The sequence below is a fragment of the Ochotona curzoniae genome, unplaced genomic scaffold (genome assembly GCF_017591425.1).
Source record: "Ochotona curzoniae isolate NIBS_2020 unplaced genomic scaffold, NIBS_Ocur_1.0 scaffold_274, whole genome shotgun sequence".
NCBI lineage: Eukaryota > Metazoa > Chordata > Mammalia > Lagomorpha > Ochotonidae > Ochotona > Ochotona curzoniae.
In genome coordinates, this window is record NW_024467101.1 from 6,263,793 (window position 1) to 6,282,994 (window position 19,202).

Here is a 19,202-nt window from a genome sequence, read left to right on the forward strand (position 1 = left end):
GGCCACGCTTCTCCCGCGCCGCCACCGCAGCCACAACAACCGCCACGTGCTCTACCCTGGGACCCGCTCATTGGGCCCCAGCCTCGGCCGCCTACTCCCTTCGTCCGCCCCCCGATCTCCCTCATCTTCTTTCCACTGGCTAAGGAGCCCAGCGACCCGCCCTCCAGCCCGGACGTCCTGCGCGGATTGCCCGAGCAGAGCAGCGAGGCGGGGCTCGGCGGCCGGTTAAAGAGCGCGCTTCCAGGCCGGCCACGTGTGCCTCCAGGAGGTTCAATGGCGTGGCGGGGGTTGACAGCCGAGTTCTTGCAGGTGCCGGCGGTGACGCGGGCCTACACTGCAGCCTGCATCCTCACCACGGCCGCCGTGGTGAGCGGACCCGCTGGGTGGGCGGGCCGGGGACGTGGGGAGGGTCACCCGGGGACGTGGGGAGGGTCACCCCGCGACGCCCCCTGACATGCGCCTGGCTCTACAGCAGCTGGAACTCCTGAGTCCCTTCCAGCTCTACTTCAACCCGCATCTCGTGTTCCGGAAGCTGCAGGTGAGGCCGCCTCACCCCTGCATGTCGCCTTCCCACCCCTCCACACTGACCCTGCCTGACCGCCTGCCCCCCCCCCTCCCCGCAGGTCTGGAGGCTCGTCACCAACTTCCTCTTCTTCGGACCCCTGGGGTTCAGCTTCTTCTTCCACATGCTCTTCGTGTATCCTGCGCCGCCCCGGACCCGGGCTGGGGGGCAGCTAGGGGCGGCCGGGAGCGGGGACACCGGGACCTCCATGTCGTGCTCCCTGGCGCTTCTTCCTATACCGCGGCTGCCGCAGGTTCCGCTACTGCCGCATGCTGGAGGAGGGCTCCTTCCGGGGCCGCACGGCTGATTTTGTCTTCATGTTCCTCTTCGGTGGCTTCCTTATGACCGTATCCTTCTTCTGGGCACCTCTGGGTGGGGCCCATGTTAGCCTTGGGGTCTGGCACCAGCGCGGGAGCAGGGCAGAGGTGTCCCACCAGCTCAGGCTCCACCGGCCTGGCTGCCTGAGTCCGGATGTGCAGGATAAGCCAGGGGAGCCCTGAGTCTGGGTTGCTAGGCTGCAGGGCAGATGTAGTGGGTAATGGGGCAAGGATTGCCCAGGAAGTCTGGGGTCCAGAGCCTGGGCAAGGCCTGCACCCCACCGACACCTTGACTCAGGCCCAGCTGCTGGGACTGCTGGGCAGCTTGTTCTTCCTAGGCCAGGCGCTCACTGCTATGCTGGTGTACGTCTGGAGCCGCCGCAGCCCACAAGTGAGGGTCAACTTCTTTGGCCTGCTCACCTTCCAGGCGCCATTCCTGCCCTGGGCGCTCATGGGCTTCTCGATGCTGCTGGGCAACTCCATCCTCGTGGACCTGCTTGGTGAGAGCCTGCCTGCCCGCCCAGCCCCATGCGGGCTGCCCAGCCTTCCCAGGCCCATCCCTCTCTGGGGCCTGCTCCCTGCTGCAGAGGTGGGTCCAGGCTCTCTGTCTCCCACAGGGATCGCTGTGGGCCACATCTATTACTTCCTGGAGGATGTCTTTCCCAACCAGCCAGGAGGCAAGCGGCTGCTGCTGACGCCTGGCTTCCTGTGAGTGTTAGACATGCGGCCCCATCCCCTCCCCATCCCCTCCTGAGCCTCCAGGGGCTCCCTACCCCATTGCAGACCTGTCGGCCCCTTCCTGCAGGAAACTGCTACTGGATACCCCTGAGGAGGACCCCAATTATCTGCCCCTCCCTGAGGAGCAGGCAGGACCCCCACAGGCTCCACCCCCGCAGCAGCAGTGAGCCCACCGGCAGGTGCCAGCAGCTGAGCAACGGCTTGAGCCAAACCCACCCAAATAAACAATGACCTGCAGCCTCAGCTCCACCTGCCCTCTGAGCCTCACGGGAGAGGGTAGGATGGAGGGGACATGGAGAACAGAAACACTGCCCATGGGGCTCAGCAGAACTCAGAGCTCATGGCTTACACCAGCCCAGCAGTACAGGGCTGGAGCATCAGGCAAGCCTACCCACTCTGGGCCTCTACTCCTGCCTCCAAGTGAGCTGGCTGGGCAGGACCGGGCGCTCCCAAGCACTCCATCTGCAGATGCCCTGCCTATCATGGATCCTTCACGTTGGTGCCCATCAGCAACCCTGGCACATGTCCAGCTGGCGAAGGAGGCCCCATGGGGTCAGGTGCAGAGGAAGACCGGGACTGGGTCTTCCCATTTGTGACCTCAGGGCCTTGACTTTTCACCTGCTAAGTCCCGTGACTGGCACAGGGAGACAGCCCCGGCCTTGCCAGCTTAGCTGGGACCTGTTGCCACCACTGCTCACAGCTCCCTCTTCTTTTCCGTGGCATGTGCATCCAGCACCCTGACCAGCCTTCCTGGGTGTTCCAGGCCTGCCGATGCTGCAGACTGACTTCGCTCTGCAGGGAAACCTCATGGAGCACCTGCTTCCTTTGGCATGCAGGCTGCCAGTACTCTGAATGCATGGGCCTGGGGAAAAAAGGCAGGCAGGGCTTCCCTCCATCCCACCAGGTGGGGTGGGGAAGGACACAGAGCTGGCCCCCAATCATACCCTGAGCAGACTTCCCCGGCCTGGGAGGCCTGGCTGTCCCCTCACTGTGGGACTGCGGTGACTCCACTCTGTGACAGGAGACCCAAGAACAACGGGCTCCAGGGTCGGCTCCTGGGAGCCCCCAGCTCTTACAGCCAGGCCTGCTGGCCACTCACAGTCCCAAGCCCTGCTCAGTTCTACGCCTGCCCTGGCAAGGAAGGACTTGCCAGCCAGGTAATGGCACTGAGCTGCCCTCACAGATGCTTCCATATCGTCCACAAGGTCGTGGGGACTAAAAAACTCTTGCCGGGGGGTGGAGACCTGGGAGAATAACTGGCACATCCAGCCCTGAGCCAGCAGGGGCCGTCGTCCTCCCAGCCCTCCCAGGAGGAAGGAGCTGCCCGGGGAGCAAGGCCAGAGCACGTATCGTCAGGCCCTGCTGTGCCCAGGCTGGTGCTGTCCCCACAGTGCTACAAGGAACCCCAGCCTCCACAAGGTCAAGTAGTGGCCCCAAACAGCAGCAGCTTCCCTGGGCAGAGCAGAGCTGGGGCCGCCCAGAGCTAGCAGGAGAGTCAGGGGCCCCTTCCAAAGGCTGGACAGAGGGCTGGGGGAGGACAGACACACCAGCCCAGCTTTTTCTCCATCCCCTCACCGCCCCTCTGTGATCAGGTGCCCTCCAGTGGTAGGACGGAAACAAGGATGCCCAGGGAGAAGCAGGGATGGGACCCTGTTGGGTACTGAGGTGGCTAACAGCGGAGTCCCAGAACCCCCGCTTGCCCAGGCAGGAATGGGCCTGGGCTTTGCTCAGGCCTCACCCTGGGGTCTTGTCTCCTACTCTTTTTATGGTACTGTTTTGAAGAACTTGAATATGACCTTTTATTTGAAAAGTATTGTTAGCCCTGCCTGGGGCTCCTATACAAAAACAAAACACAACCCAAAAGGCTTCTTCCTGACCCCAGACGTCGGGGTAGGGACTAAGGGGTAGGGTGGTGCGACAGGACTGGGGCTCAGCAAGTGGAATGTGTGGTGGGGGAGGGTGAGTCAGAGGCCCCCTGCCCCCGCCCAGTTCCTTTGGGTGACACCAGGCCAGCCCCACCTCTCCCCTGCAGCCAGAAGAGGAAGGGGAGTGGTCCGATCTTGATCTTGCACCTTGCTGCTGCTCCGCGGGAGCTGATGGTGGCAGGAGGGTCACCATGCTGGGGCAGTGTTGGCCAGACGCCGCATCCGCCTGCAGGGGGAGCCCAAGGGAAGCACTGTGAGCCCAGGGTGGCCACCCTCCCTCCCACGGGCTCTCCAGGGTGCCAGGTGTGGGCACCTAGTGGAACACACCCCCAGCCCTCTCTGAGCCCATCTCTCTGGGAACCCTGGGGCCTGGTCTGACTTGAGACTGAGGGCCGTGGGGAAGCAGGCACCTGCCCCAGCCCAGGAAGCAGGGTGCCCATGGGCAGGGCCGGGGCTGTGGTACCTTGTGTTCCTGTCCTGGTCGCGGATCTTCTTCTCCATCTCGGCATCGGTCAGGGTCTCCAGCAGCGGGCACCACTGGTCAGCGTCGCCTGTGTTCCGGATGGCAATCTCCACCGTGGGCAGGGGGTTCTCGCTGGGGGAGGGAAGGCAGTGATGGGAATGATTGCAGTACCCAGCAGTCATCTCCCTGCACCTCTCAGCAGGCAGAACCCAGTAGCTAGACATGGCGGGAAGGCATAGGCTCTGCTTGGCTCCCGCCTGCGCTCCCCCTGGGCCAGCCACGAGCTAAGGCAAGGCTCCAGCATAGCTGATAGGGACAATGAGGGCAGCTCCTGTCCCTCAATGTCCAGGGAACTGGAGGACAAAGGGGTCAACTTCTCCAGCATCAGGGGTACCTGGCTTCCTGGCTAAATCCACTCTGCACCCGGTGAGCACGTGTAGGGTGCCCCCTGGCACAGCAGCACAGCTGGAGGTGGAACCTGCAGGCCAGGGCAAGTCTAAGAACAACACAGGCCAGAAGAGGGGCTGGCCCCCAGAAGCCATATCGTGCTGCCAGGTCTGAGACTTCAGGCTGTGGCCAGGGCACCGCTCCCTGGCCAGGGGGGTCTGGGGGTGCTGGGGGAGGAAGAAGTGGAGCTAAGCTACTGCCACTGCAGGGCTTGGCTTTTAAGGAACAGGATGCTTGAGGAGGAGGCTGCCATTACGGACACTGCTGGGCCCCAGGGCTCTGGTCAGTCCCGCCTCTGTAAGGCAGGGCGACTCTAGTGCCAACCACACAGCCCAGCCAGGGAGAAGGCCTCCCAGCCTGACTCTGTCCACTCAGCTCATCTCCTCAGGGAAATGCCACCCAGTTCTACATGCTCCATTAGCTCTGGAGGGGTGGGGGCTCCCTGTGGCCATCTGTTGAGGGTGAGGTCTTTACCCATGGTCTCCCTGCAGCTGATGCCAAGGTCACCACATGGGCTGGCTGGACAACCAGGTCTGAGGGCAGAGCCCAGCTCCTAACAGCCTTAGCTGGCAGGCACTGGCAGCCAAGGGCCTATGCCAGCTTGGCTGGCCAGGCAAGGCTGGCTTGGTCAGTGCTGCTCCCTGTGGCCTGGGACGTTGGGGGACACTGCAGGTAGCCTGGAGCTATCCCTACCCTGGGTCCCTCACATCTGTCAGCCTGACCTGCGGAAGCTCGGCCTCCAGGGCTGTGTCTGGAAGCTGGAGCTTGTGCTGGTGATTCAGAGGCCTGGCTGCGACTGGGCAGCACCCCACCCCTGGCTCCCCCAGGGCTGACCCCTCCCCGGCAGCTGCATTTGGCAAGCCAGGAATGGTGCAGCCACAGACCCCAAACATCACTCCTCACCTTGGGGGCGCCCAGCCGGGGGAGGGGGCGGAGCAGGAGGAAGAAGGGGGCAGATGTGAGCAGGCGCCGAGCTGGGTCCAGGCAAAGGGGAGCAAAACATGTTTTCCTCTGCGTTTACACAAGAGCTGGCTAGCAGGCCCCATAGGCCCCTTTGTTTACCTCCCCTAGACTCTGGGAAGATTCCACTCCAGCGGGCTGTTCTAAAATAAGAATGGCTCCAGCCAGGCCTAGGAATGGGCCTGGAGCCAGCAGGCGTCTGCTCAGGTTGGAGCGGGGAGGGGTATGTGAGGAGCGGAGGAGGGGCCGTGCAGGCAAAGTGCTGTCCTGACGGTCCTGGGGACTGGGAGAGGACCCCTGCTGGGACTGCCTGCTTCAAGTCAGCATCACTGTCCTTTCGTGATAGACCAAGCAAGGGAACTCTCTGGATCGCTGAAGAAGGCAGAGCTCTAAAGGGGACGTGACCTGCCCAAGGCCGCCCAACGCTGAAACCAAGGAGGAAAAACAGGACACCCCTGGCCTTCTGTCTGCAATCGATGCTTGCCAGGTCTTGTGCCTAACGTGGTCAACTGGGGGCCAGGTCCAGCGCGTGGGGAAGCAGCAGCACTTTGCACACAGGGCTGGGACTGCAGGACTTGGAGGTGGCAACAGTGTGAACCCACTCTGAATGCACCCTTGGCAAACCGGACACTAGGTAACCTAAGTTACACCAAAAATCAAACACGGTCCTGCTCTGAACGTGTCAGAGAGCGCTAAGACAGCCTCTGTAGGCTGTGAGCAGATATTTACAAATCACCCCTGGCAAGGCCCCATGTCTACAATCTTTGCTCACAAGGAACTCTCACAGCTCCCGACAAATAACCCTGTGAAAGTGGGGCAAAGGATTCCAAGACCCTTTTCTCCGGAGAAGTTACCAGCAGCGTCCAGGAAGCAGTAAGAAGCTCACTATCACCCATCGTCAAGGAAATGCAAATGAAAAACCGCTCTTGAGTACCAGTGTAGGCCCTTCAGGTGGCTGGGACTGCCCAGGTCCTGAATGCCAAGTGTGATGGGGTTCCAGAGGGCTGCACACCTCACCCGCTGGGGGGATGGGACGTGGTGGAGAGTAGCTACAAGGTTGGGTTGGCGAGAGGAGAAAGGGGGTGGTGGTTGTGCAGTAGGTTAAGCCGCACCTTGGGAAGTCCTGGGGGAGCTCTGCTTCTGACTTAAGATGCCTGCGAGTGCAGCTGGGAGGCAGCAGATGATGGCCCAAAGGCCGGTGTCCCTGTCACTCAGGCAGAGGAGCTCTGGGCCGCGGTCTTTGGCCTTACAGGTGCATGAGGAGAAAACCAGTAGAAGATAGATCTCTCTCATCTATCACTTTATATATATATATTTAATATTTTTTTAATTGGAAAGCTATATAACACAGAGAGGAAGATCTTCCATTTGCTGGTTTACACCCCAAGTGGCTGCAGAGGCCAGAGCTGAGCTGATCCAAATCCAGGAGCCAGGACCTTCTGGGTCTCCCATGTGGGTGCAGGGTCCCAAGGCTTTGGGCCGTCCTCCATTGCTTTCCCAGGCCACAAGCAGGGAGCTGGATGGGAAGTGGAGCAGCCAGGATATGAACCGGTGCCCATATGGGATCCTGGTGTGTGCAAGGTGAGGACTTTAGCCACTAGGTTACCATGCCGGGCCCTCAAATATATCTTAAAGAGGAAAAGACAAATTCTGGAGCTGGTTTTGTGGCGTAGAGGGGTTAAGCTGCTGTATGTAATGCCAGCATCCTACGTGGGCATCAGTTCATATCCCAGCTGCTCCACTTCTGATCCAGTTCCCTGCCAATGGCCTGGAAAAGCAACGGAAGGTGACTCATGTGTCTGGGCCCCTGCCTCCCACATGGAAGACCCACATGGAAGCACGTGTCTCAGGCTTTGGCCTGATCCAGCCCTGGGTCAACCATCTAGGAGCGAACCAGAGAGAAGACCCCTCTATAATTCTGACTTCCAAAATAAATACATAAATCTTAAAAACAAAAAATCCAAACACAGAGTTAGCCTCTGACCCAGCAGCTCTGCCCCTAGCCATGTACCTGAGGGAACTGAAACGGGTGTTTAAGCAAAACCCTGCATAGGAATGCTCTCGGCAGCAGCATTTCCAGCAGCCAACAAAGTGCAAGCAAACCCGAGGCCTGTCAGCTGACAAACTGGCAGAAATAACCACATGGTGGAATACTATTCAGCCACTAAAAAGGACAGTTCTGATTGCTGCTAGAATTCAGAGGTTCCTTAAAAGCACGGCAGTCTGAAATGTCTACAGCTTCTGAGTCCATCTCCAGTTTTGGTCTAACTGTTGCAGGCATTTGGGGAGTGAACCAGTGGAAAGATCTCTTATCTCTGAACTTTCAAATAAATTAAAATGAAAAAACCTAAAACTGACTGCTGATGATGGCTATGACTCCAACAGAATGGAATACACTTTTTACATTTTTATTTTTAAAAATCTATTTATGTGAAAGAGTTAGAAGGGAAAAGACAACAAGAGATCTTCCATCTACTGGTTCACTTCCCAGGTGCCTGCTATGACCAGAGCTGAGCGAGGCTAAAGCTCCATCACATGAGTGGCAGGGGACCACGTGCTTGGGTCTTCTGCCACTGCTTTTCTAGGTGCACTGGCAGGGAGCAGCCAGGACCCAAACCGATGCTTATGTGGGGTGCCAGCAACACAGGCAGTGGCTTAACCAGCTATGCCACAAGGGCAGCCCCCAGAGTGGCATGCTTTAGATGGGTGTTGCATGATCTGAGAACTTGAGCTCAAGAAATCTGTTACAAAAACAAATAAAACCTAGCCTCAGGTCAAGGCTGGAGGGCAGGGCTTTGTGAGGCACCTGTGACGTCACAGTCCAGTGTCCTGGAACCAGATCCTGATGGTGGACCATCACAGGGACACCATCTGGCCCCAGTGGGGTCCAGCTGCCAAGCTCCCGGATGCTGGGCCACTTCCACTCTCCCTGGGTCAGGCAATGTCCATCTTCCTACCCTGAGCACCTGCCCGCCCTGTCTTAGCACCCTTTGGCCCTTCCCACCCCAGGCCCCTGGCAAGCCTCACCCCTACTTCCACAATGCCCCATACGTGTCCATGGGCCTGGGACCATGGACTGGTGTCTGTCTGTTCTATCAGTCGGGGAGCTGTCTCCTCTGCTGCCTCCCTGACCCAGGGCACAGGGCTGGCCTGGAGGAGGTGGCAGGAACTCAGCTGGGTTACCTCTCCTCACAGGAAGGGCAAGAGCCCCCATCACTGGCTCGGCTCAGCACAGGCTTGCCCTGGCAGGCTTCTCTGCCCCCACTCCACTGGTTTAGGACATCTCTGCGTACTGCTTTGGTTTAGCTGTCCTCAAGGAGCCCCTGATCAGTCTCCCCCATCTGGTTTGCCCATCATGCCCCGTCATCATACCCCATTTCTGCCCATCCTCCTTCCTGCCTTGATTTCCCTGACAAGAGGGAACTATGGTTCTGCTCACACGCACCCTGTGAGCAGCAGCTTTCGGTCGCCGCTGTGCTAGTCACACACTCCAGTGCACCTGCCACCAAGGGGGGAGGGTGGGGCAGCCAGGCACTTGGCTAGGGTAAGACAAACACAACTCATGCGTCCAAGTTCAGAGCGCTCATAAGGCGGAGTGACAGAGATGCAGAATTGGCGTGAGGCAGCAAGTGCCACGCCCTGGTCCCGCTGTGTGGACCTGGCCCTGGGGCTCAGCAGTCCCTTTGCTTCAGGACCTGCAGAATACAGAGAAAGGCTGACAATGGTCTCCCTGCACAGACAGTTAAGAAGGACCTTACCCTACATCCCACAGGGTGGGGCGGCACAATAAGGACACAGGCCAAGGTCAGGGGACTCAGGGCCCAGTCCTGCCTTGCCTCACTGTAGGGAGCCCCAGTTCTGTGTCTGGACTGTGCTGTCTGGTGTGACCTGGCCTTGGATCCTCGGGTCCCCAGACTTTCCCTGCCAGTTCTCTTCCAGTGCACGAAACTGGCAGGAACCTGTGTACAGAGTCCACATTACCTGGTCAACAGGGACGACTCAGATGTCCCTCCAGAGGTGAGAAGGGGCTCCCGGGCCACCTCTATTGCCTGGCAGCGGTAGTCAGGGATGGCCTCGCCTTTCATCGCAAGGACCTGAAATCTGTCCTCTCAGCGCTGGGGACCACAGCAGGGAGCAGGGTTGGTGCCGCTTCCAGCTCGCACAGCTGGAGTTCATTAAGGGGTCGCCAAGATCAAGGCAGGGTCTGTCTGGAAGTCCTGGCCTGCCACCACTGGAGACTCTCAAGGCGAGCCTGCTCTGGAGCCAACAGCAGACAGCCGGGAGCTTGGCAAGGAATTTAGGCTGCCAGCCTGGGTCACCGGGAAGTCACAGCGGAGAGCACCCTGCCAAGGGCTGGTGGAGGGAAGGGACGCCAGCAGAATCTGCTATGTGGCTGCAGGGCTGTCACCTCCTGAGCCCTGACTGGCAAGGCTGACTGCTGCAGAGCTAGCTGTAAGTCACCACGCTGTGTCTAGCTTCAGGCGGCAGGGGGAACCTGTGTGATCTCATTGTCCACAGGCTCTTGGGGCTGGCAGCCCCGAGTCTGCCCAGGTATACCCACAGGTGGGCCACCGCAGCTCTCTGGGTTGGCCCATGTGGAGCTGGTCAGGACAGCTGCTGGCAGGGGTCGTCACAGGTGGCAGGTGCTGGAAGTGCCAGCTCAGTGGGGCAGCCGTGAGCCCTGAGGGACTCGGCTGCTTTCCAAGCCCGGGGCTCTGCAGCTGCTGGTGGGTGTGCCCTCATTCCTGCTCCCTTGCTCAGATTTACGGGAAGCCCTGTCTGGGAAACAACAGAGCCGAGCACCCCGCTAACGAGTTCCGCACATTGTCCCCAAAAAGACCTCTGGCCTTGCGCCTCAGCGGCACCCCGGAGGGCGGACGTGAGCACAGTCTGAAGGGTAGACGCACTCCCAACATCCCTTTCTGATGGACGCATCCTGCACTACACCCACCCAATAAGAAAGGATCTTGGAAACCAGGGGTCCAAACCACAGGCCTTCCAGCCCGTGCAGCCCTCAGGGAACACAAGCTCCCACCTCCTGCTGGACTGGGGAGGCCTCCCCATGGCCCACCCTCATGCCCAGCAGCAAAGAGCTCTAGATTGGAGTGTGGTGGTCCCACCTGGACTACACAGCCTGCCTGATGCTGGCGGTGGTGAACAGGGGAAATGGCCTCCCTTCCTGATACTCAGGACAGGGTGCTGGGGGGCACAGTCACAGCAGATGTTCCTGTACAACCAAGGTGGGGCCGCTCTGGCAGAATGGGGCTGCTAGTGGAGTCCCTGGCCCCTGGGGAGGTCCATGTCTAAAGTGGAAGGCAGACCGACCAGAGGGAGCCCCCTGGCTGGACAGTATGGGCAAGAGCTCAGGAACCGCACCTGGGACAAGACTTCAGGGTCACATTGGGCACCGAATGTGTGCAAGGTGGCTGCTTCCAAACGCCACCTCCTTAGCCCGCTGAGACCACAGCCAGCCTGGCAAAGTCCCAAGCTGTTACTGCTCCTGAAGAGGTGTCCCCAAAGTGGTTTGGCAGGACAGGGAGAAAGAGTGAAGGCTCATGCCCGGTCCTACCTGAAGGCGTAGGTCTTCTGATGCCAGCTCAGCTGTCCCCGGATACTGTAGGCAATGGTGGTGACGAACTCCCCGCCCAGCCCCAGCTCCGAGCACAGCTTCAGGGCAAACTTCTCCGGCGAGTTCTCCTTCTCTGACATGTCCCACTCAAACTGGTCCACCAGGGAGATGTTTCCCACGTGGATGTTCAGCTAGAGAAGGGACCAGAATTGGGGTCAGAGCAGGTAGCACTGCGAACAGCCCAGAGAGGCAGCAAGCAGGTGGAAAGAGCTGAGCTAGGACTGGTCCTTGTCCTAACTTCCTATCTGCCCAGAGCTGGCTCCACAGACCTCCTGGCGGCTATGAGGGGTTCTGGGTTAGGGCTGGGCAGTCATGCGTCAGGAGTCCCAGCCCCCATACTGGGTGAGGCCTGGCTTTCCTGTCCTTCACCCCTACTGTCTGGCATTGTTCTGTGACTTTGCCAGGCAGGGCTCCGCTCAGGTGTTCCTCATCACAGACGTCTCTGGACTCCCATCTGAGGCCATTGTCTACATCCCTCCCCTAATCATTTCTCCAGCATGTTCCTACAGGTGCCCCCATCTATGCCAATCTGGTCAGGCGACAGGCCAGATGCAAGGGGGAGAGCAGTATCGGCATAGGCCAGCTCCCTTCCTCTCCCACTTCCAAGTACACTCCTGTTAGCAGGTGACACAGAGGCCCAGTTCATGTGTACTCATGGCATTGTCGCAAGTGGCCACATGGGAAACCAGCACCCTGGCCTGGGTGGGACACTGCCTGCCCCCAGCAGCTCCCACCCATGCCCATACCCCCTATGGGGAACCACCTCGATTCCTCACTCTCTGGTCAGCTGTACCTGTGCTGAACCACAATCATGACTCACATGGGACGGACCCTTTGGGGTCCCAGCATCCCATCTGTTAGGTCATCTGCCTGCTGTGTGAGCTGGAACAGATCCATGTACCGCTGCCCACAGCATGCTGCTGGTGGTGCATGGGACCACTAGGTAGTTGAGAGCCAGAGTGGCAGGTGGGCAGCAACGTGGTGAACTGGGCACGGCTTTTGGTAAACTCCTCAGGATTTCTGCCTACATCAGGGAAACAAGGGCCTGCAACCCGGCTCATGTCAGGAAGCGCTCTGCTCCTGAGCCTTCTAGATCTGTTTCCAACTATAAGAATGTTCTTCCCCTCACCTGGGCACAATCAGCTTCCTCCAAGTCTCCTCACCGTGGCCCTACTTGCCCACCTACCCCCTCCACTCCACCCCTGCTGTCTTCACAGTGTGCAGGACTGCGGCATGGCCATGGCCCTTTGTCCACTCATTTTCCATCTCAAACCAGACATCCTTGGCACAGCCCCGGGGCTTCTGCTTCAGGCAGGCAACAAGGAGTGGTGGCCATGAGCCTAGGGCACAGGGAAGAGGCTGAGGGGTGGGGTTCACAGCACACACTGGGGTGCAGCGGTCCCAGGGGTCCCCTCCATCCCTCTGCACGCTCACACTTGGAGCTTCGCCCGGGTCTTTGGAACTGACTTGGAGAAGCTTCCTCTTCCCACTTGGAATGGCATGCCGGGTAAACCACATGGGCACTGGGCCCAGGAAAGAACGTGCGGCAGCAGGCAGGCCCTGGGAACACCCTAGGCAGGACCCAACAGGCCCACCCGGGTAGCTGACACCCAACAGTCTTTTCTGCCTAGGCTCATGGGTTGTGCTGCCCATCCCCTGCCATGTGGTCACTAGAGCATTCCTTTATTCAAAAACACAGCCTGTGGGCACACCAGGAGAGGCGGAAGCAGACAAACACTCCACAAGGCATCCTGGCAGGTGCTGAGTGAGGTGCGTGGGAATGGGCACAGGGCATGCAGACTTCACTGAGACCGGGGAAGGGAAGCCAGGGAGGGCCAGGAAGTGGGACATTGACTCTACAGGCGGGAGGCCATAGGAAGGGCTGAACGTGCCCAGAGAGCTGGCCTGTGGTTCCCTTCACACAGAGCAGTGTGAGGGCCTGAGGAGTGAGGCCTGGCACCCAGGCAGTCCAGGGTGGAGATCAGGCGAGGAGGTGAGAGCAGCAAGGGAGCTGGAGACCACGCTGGGGGTCCCGCAGGCTGTTGGAAGGGCTTGGCTTCTATGGGAAACACTGGGCAGGAGAGGCACTGGCTGCCACTGAGGGCATGAGGAGGAGTGGCTGCAGTGTGGGCAGGCTCAGAAGCAAGGCCTCAACCAGTCCCCCACAAACCTGTGTGCTCCCCGCAGAAAGGGCCTGGCCAGGGCCATGGAGGCTGATGGCTCACATCTTGGCAGCACAAAGTTCTCAGCTGCTCAAAGAGACCACAGGCCACAGCAGTCAGGCCTAGGATTTGGTCACGGTGTTGCCAAGAGGCTGCTCCTACCCAAGGTGCTACTTTCCACGGAGGCAGATGCTGCCACGGCTCCATTGTCCTGTATCCACCACAGTGAGGACAGAGCCGCCAGAGAACAAGGTCACAGGGCAGGCATTGGATGCAGAGGCTTCCATCACTGCTTGGGGGCACCCACATCCCACATCCTCCGCTTCTTATCTAGTTTCCTGTTACTGTGTATCCTGGCGGCAGCAGGTGATGGCTCAGGTACTTGGCTCCCTGCCACCCACATGGGAGACCAGACTGAGTTCCAGATGCCTATCTTTTGCCTGGCCCAGCCCTGGCTGTTGCAGGCGTGAACCAGCAGGTTCATATGTTCATGTGTTTTGTTTTGTTTCTCTCTCTCTGTTTCAAATCAAATAACAATGAAAAAAAAAAAGAATGACATCACGGGGACACCCAGCTGTTCTTCAGAGCCCTCTTCATAAGGGGGGCCTTCAGTATGACATTTGGTTTTTCACCTATAAGATGGGATGCTGTCCCTGGGGTCACATCCCACAGGGTCCCTGGGAAATACAGCCCAGACCCCAGCAGCACAAGCTTCCTGGAACCAGCTGTGTCTGGTGAGCTCTCGGCATTGGAAAACACCAATGCTGCTGAGCCAGACGGTACAGCAGAAAACTCAAGCTGGGCACAATATGCACCCAGCTACCAGCTGATGCCATCCCACAGGTGGGGATCCTGGGTATGTCATCAGCCATGAAGGAAGCTTGTGCATGGGGAGCAGGCGGGGGCCCCAATCCGGCAGAATCTGAACCTGCTACCCCATGAGCCTCGTTCAAGATAATGAAGAAATTGGTGCTCAGTTCTGAGGAAACTGGCAGGGAAGCTGGGTGGTCAGACTCCCAAGGGCCTCTCCTGCGGCCCAGTCCAGCCACTTGGAACCATGGTAACCCTGGCTTTCTCAACCCAGCTATAGCACAAGACAAGGCACCCACGGCGAAGCTCCCAGAGCTGTCCGCTAGGGCCCGGGAGGCTGTGCTTGGGGACACAGTCATGCCCTGCTCCTGCTTGTGCACACCCTGCAAGGCAGTAGTTATGTTTTAAGCAATTGGGTCCCTGACACCCACAAAGCAGACCTCAACCGAATCCCTGGTTCCCGACTTCAGCCTGGCCTAGCCCTGCCTGTTGCAGGCATTTGGTGGGATGAACCAACAGAAGGGAGCCCTGTCTCTGTGCCTCCCTGCTGCTCATGTGTGCACAGATGAGCATGCAGATTCTGCAGGGTGTGGGCACGGGCAGGTGCATGCACATGGACAGACCAACTAGAGGCCGTGTGCACCGTTGGTAAAATGGTGCAGCTGCAATGGGGGAGGTCCGGGGGTTCCCCAAGAGTCATCATGTGACACAGCAATCCTCCTCCCAGATACGTGCACAGCCACACTGGCAGCACTGTTCACAACAGCGGAGAGATGGAAGCAACCCAGGCGTCCACTGCAGGATGAGTGGATGACGTCATTTTGCATTAGGGTGTTCCTGGAAAGATGGTGACAGGCTGCCCACTGTGCTGTGTGCATCCCTCCTGTGCCCACCGCTGCCTTCACCTGCTCTCCCTCCCACAGGCTTGGCTCAGTGCCTGGCAGTGCCACAGTGGCATCCCCTGAACCTGCCCAGAGTGTGATCTCTTCCTCTGACAAGTAGGCCCACTGCCCCAGAGGAGGAGAGGAGAGCTGTGAGTGAAGGCTTCCAACCCCACAGCACAGGTCTCCGTGGGCCTTGGGGGACCCGCACAGCACCACGACACTCCCCACTTCCCTAGTCCAGCGCGCAGAGGTCCCCAGAGAAGGGACAGGAGCTGCCCACCTTGATGATGACACGCTGATCTGACTGGTCCTCTAGGATGCTGTCCGTCGGGTAGGATTCGATTTGCTGTCTGATGGCAGAGGCGATGGCTGGTACGAACGTCAGCGGGTTCAAGTCCAGATCATCACAGAGGATCTCTGAGAACATCTCTGGGGTCATCAGCTTCTCTGAAACGAGAGCAGAGCGCGTCAGTGATCAACGGCAACTGACCCCACCATGGCCAGTCTGGCCTCGCGTCCCCACTTCTTCCTTCTTTGCTAAGCCCCTGGATGCAGAACGGACACGTGGGCAAACACGATGGCCCCCCTCATCTAACACATAGCTCCTCCTCTATATCTGGGGCACTGGTCACGGTCCCCTGTGTCAGGTCCTCTGTGGCCCACTCAGTGCCCTCATGGCTGGAGCTGGGTGGCAGCAGGGTCTAGCTCTAATGTTCAGGAAAACAGAAGCCAAGGCCTCACAGAGCTGGTGAACCGTGGCCATCTTCTCCTCCCCTGCTGAGCTGGGGCCACCTGCGATGGCATGGAGCCCAGCAACACGGTGGGTCTCATTGAGCAAGACGGTGCCCGGGGCCAGAGAGCCATCTGCAACTTGACAAGGTGACAGAGATCCAGACCCTGGAAGCACAACCACATCAGGCGCGAGTCATGGGATGGTGGGCAGCTGGCCAGAGTGCAGGCAAGCTCCCCTCTGTCAGCTGTTTTTCTCCTGTATTCAGCCCAGCAACCCAGACCTGACTGGTAAGATGCCATGTGGGGATGAGCCACAGACTAGAGAAAGCCAAGAAAGAACCCCCTACGGGCACATGACATGACTCCCTCATCAACAGCCAGGCCTATGGTGAGCATGTGGCCCAGTCAGTAAGTTCCTGCTTGGGATGTGGACATACCACCCCACAGTACCTGGGGAGTCCTGGCTATTCTGCTTCGATCCAGCTTCCTGTTAATTCATACCCCCAGGAAGCGGGTGGAAGCTGGTTCAAGGACTTGGGCCTCTGCTACCTGCCAGGGAGATGGGGATTTTGACTTCAGCAGGGCCAAGTCCTTCCTGGCTACTGTGGGCATTTGGGGAATAAGCCAGTGGGTGGAAGATCTCCCCCTTTCTCCTTCTCTCTCTGCCTTTAAAAAGGAGGCACGCCCAAGAGCCAGGTCTGTTTAGGATATAATAAGCCCCACACTGTTTTCTCTGCCAGAAAGACAGGCTAGATGCCAGCACACCTGCAATCCGGGCTGTGAGCAAGAACTCACCAAGCAGCTGAAGGCAAGGGATTTTGCAGTTTGTGGCAGGAATCTCAAGTGCTCAGGCTAAGCATCCTATGAATACATTGCCCAGGGCACTATTTACACGTTAAAAGTACATTTTTATTTATTGGAGTGGCAGAGAGAGATAAACAGAGATTCCATATGTTCACTTCTCAAACATTCACCATAGCTGGGATTGTGCTAGGATAAAGCCAAGGGTCAAGAACTCGGCCCAGCTCTCCAAGTGGGTGGCAGGGACCCAGGTTCCCGGGCCACCACCTACTACCTTCCCTGGTCTGCAATATTAAAAAGCTGGAGTTGGGATTTCAATCCAGGCACTTACAATGTGGGATTGGCACCCTAACTGCCAGGCCAAACACCACCTATTAGCATTATTATACACATATATTTTTAAGATTTATTTGTAATAGGAAGGCAGATTTACAAAGAGAAGGAGAGACAGAAAGATCTTCCATTTGCTGGTTCACTCCCCAAGTGACTGCAATGAAGCCAGGAGCCAATCCAAAGCCAGGCGCCAGAAGCCTCTTCCGGGTCTCCCACGCGGGTTCAGGGTCCCAAGGCTTTGGGCCATCCTCGACTGCTTTCCCAGGCCACAAGCAGAGAGCTGGATGGGAAGCGGGGCCTCTGGGATTAAACCAGATCCCAGTGTGTGCAAGGCAAAGACTTCAGCCGCTAGGCTACCACACCAGGCCCGTAGTGTTACATTTTTAAATCAATTTTTCAGATTATGTGGTTTCAAAATACTTCCCTCTATCTATAGCTCATCTTTCCATCTTTTTAACTGTGTTTTGCTGTTCACTTTGCTGAAGTCTAGTTTTCCACTGTTCCCCATGGTCTTTCCATATCAACATTAAAATCATCTTTTTATAACTACAAGAATACTGGCAAAGTCACAGGAATTAAATTTTCATAGCAAACAGCATTAAACTTGTATGTCAGTTTGGGGAGGCTTGACAACCTAAATCTTTGGATCTATTAACATGGTATTTTTTCCCCTGTTTATTTAGATTTTCTTTAAAATTTAAATAAAAGTAAAATGAAGATTTAAATTTGAAAAAAAAAATGAGTTACCAAGTCATGACAGTAAAAAGATTAGTGACTGTCAGAGAAAAAAAAGGAAAGATTTAAATTGGAAAAATCTAATGTATACACTGGCTCTGTAGACCATCCTCCCCAAATCCTGACATAGCCCCCTTTTCATGTGGGTCCAAGTAGTTTTTCCAACTTCCTCTTTGAACTGCGAGTTATTTGGGAGTGTGCTGCTCAGCTCCCAGGTATGTGGGTCCACTGTGGCCGCAGAACACACTCGGTATGGTTTCCATTCACTCATATTTCTTGGCTCGTTTATGGCCTGTCATGCAGCTTATGCATGCTGTTCCAGAGGCGCTCGAGATGGACGCATATTCAGCTGTGCTGGAATGTTCTATAAATGCCAATCAGATGTTTCTTAGCAACGGTGCTGGCGACTTCTTCCATCATCTTTCTGATTTTCCGTCCAACTGTTTTATCACTTATGGGGAGAAAGCTGAGATCTCCTCTCTGATTGTAGATCTGTTTCTTCTTTCAGTTTAGTTTTGTTTTACATATTTCCAGTTCTGCTGTGTATTGCAGCTATATTTAGGATTGCTGCTTTCTCGCTGACTGATTCTACCCTTTTATTAGCATTTAATGCTCCTCTTTGTTTCCAGTAAATACTTTTAAGCCGGTTTTATGTGATCCCATATTTGCATGATGTACCACTTTGTTCCTCTCAACCTACTTATTTCATTATAATTGAAAAGTCTCCTGTGGATAACGGTTAGGTCACGTCTGGTCATCTTTTCTGCAAACCTCTTTTAACTGGTAATTATTCATGTCAGGGTTGAAGTCTGCCTTCTTATGTTTGCTTTCTGCTTTTCCTGTTTTCTTAGTTCTCTGTTTTTTTTTTTTGTTTGTTTGTTTCTGTCTCCATGTAGGCTAGTTGAACCTTTTTTTTTTTCTTTGAGAACTGCATGCTGATTTATCCATAGCACTTTTTAAACTAATTAGATAGGAGGTAATTTCCAAACAAGGCTTCCACAAAACATCTTCTGACCAAACATTAGGAAACACTGCTCCAGTATTGTCCAAAACAGCATTCAGGAAACAAAACAACTAAATTTATAGCACAACCACATCCCCCTTGAGACTGCTGCCACCAACTCATCCCGAAGGAAGAGGAGAGAGGCATTTCCTGAGCTGTCCTGTGGACTCCCTGTGAACGTGGCTTCGCCTCCACACGGGCCTCTTTGGGAAAGCACTGCCGGCTGCTGAGGCACAGGAAGTGAGAGCCACGGTTTGCCCGAGGGAAGCACACGTGGCCTGCTGTTGTTCAGTGCTGAAAGCAAAGGCCAGTAACAAAGCATCCCACATCCCAGGAAAGGACTCCTTCAGGAACACTCTGCAGACAGCTGCAGGCCCTAACACAGTGCTCACCAGGGGGTGCATCAAAGGAACTCCGGAGTATCCAGAAGGGGCAAAAGTGTGCAAACACAGGAACAGGTACAACAGCTTTCCTTCTCTTCTTGGGTTTGCCAAATGATGTTTGACAGTGGAAGGACACTTAGCATAGTTTTCTATGTTCCCAACTATACAGCAGCTACAAGAAACTCATTCAGGTATAAATTAAGTAGGTTGAAAGTACAAAGATGGAAAAAGGTTATCCCTATGCCTAAGGTGTCGGCTTTCTCTGGCTGCCCCTGGGGTTATTGCTGTGTTCAGTTTTCAACGTGTCTTGCTGCGGAC

The 19,202-nt window shown here is 56.8% G+C and overlaps 2 protein-coding genes across 6 annotated transcripts in view; one reads left to right on the top strand and one right to left on the bottom strand.

The window, feature by feature from the left end:
* The first annotated feature begins 217 nt into the window (after positions 1 to 217).
* On the top strand, positions 218 to 3,064 carry DERL3 (derlin 3). Of its 4 annotated transcripts, none has more exons than XM_041003531.1 (7): positions 218 to 366; positions 473 to 538; positions 624 to 697; positions 816 to 909; positions 1,184 to 1,379; positions 1,497 to 1,587; positions 1,685 to 3,064. In XM_041003531.1, exons 1-7 carry the CDS (start codon positions 274 to 276, stop codon positions 1,782 to 1,784), a joined length of 714 nt encoding a protein of 237 aa, XP_040859465.1. In that variant the 5' UTR covers positions 218 to 273; the 3' UTR covers positions 1,785 to 3,064. The 4 variants fall into 4 exon arrangements, with proteins under 4 accessions (XP_040859465.1, XP_040859468.1, XP_040859466.1 ...); XM_041003534.1 differs by having other exon boundaries at positions 1,307 to 1,379; XM_041003532.1 differs by having other exon boundaries at positions 476 to 538.
* A 325-nt stretch (positions 3,065 to 3,389) lies between these two features.
* Positions 3,390 to 19,202, bottom strand: part of SMARCB1 (SWI/SNF related, matrix associated, actin dependent regulator of chromatin, subfamily b, member 1) — a 35,440-nt gene continuing 19,627 nt past the window's right edge. For both annotated transcript variants that reach the window (XM_041003530.1, XM_041003529.1), the window contains exons 6-9: positions 15,178 to 15,344; positions 10,982 to 11,172; positions 4,006 to 4,137; positions 3,390 to 3,768 (exon numbers count right to left, since the gene is read on the bottom strand). In XM_041003530.1, the coding sequence (XP_040859464.1) occupies positions 3,729 to 3,768; positions 4,006 to 4,137; positions 10,982 to 11,172; positions 15,178 to 15,344 (530 nt within the window). In that variant the 3' untranslated portion in view covers positions 3,390 to 3,728. The remainder of the gene's footprint in view (positions 3,769 to 4,005; positions 4,138 to 10,981; positions 11,173 to 15,177; positions 15,345 to 19,202) is intronic.

Coding starts and splice junctions, on each gene's coding strand:
- DERL3 (XM_041003531.1), top strand. CDS start 274: ATGGCGTGGCGGGGGTTGACAGCCGAGTTCTTGCAGGTGCCGGCGGTG. Junction 539..623: donor TCGTGTTCCGGAAGCTGCAG/GTGAGGCCGCCT, acceptor CCCTCCCCGCAG/GTCTGGAGGCTCGTCACCAA. Junction 910..1,183: donor TCGGTGGCTTCCTTATGACC/GTATCCTTCTTC, acceptor ACTCAGGCCCAG/CTGCTGGGACTGCTGGGCAG.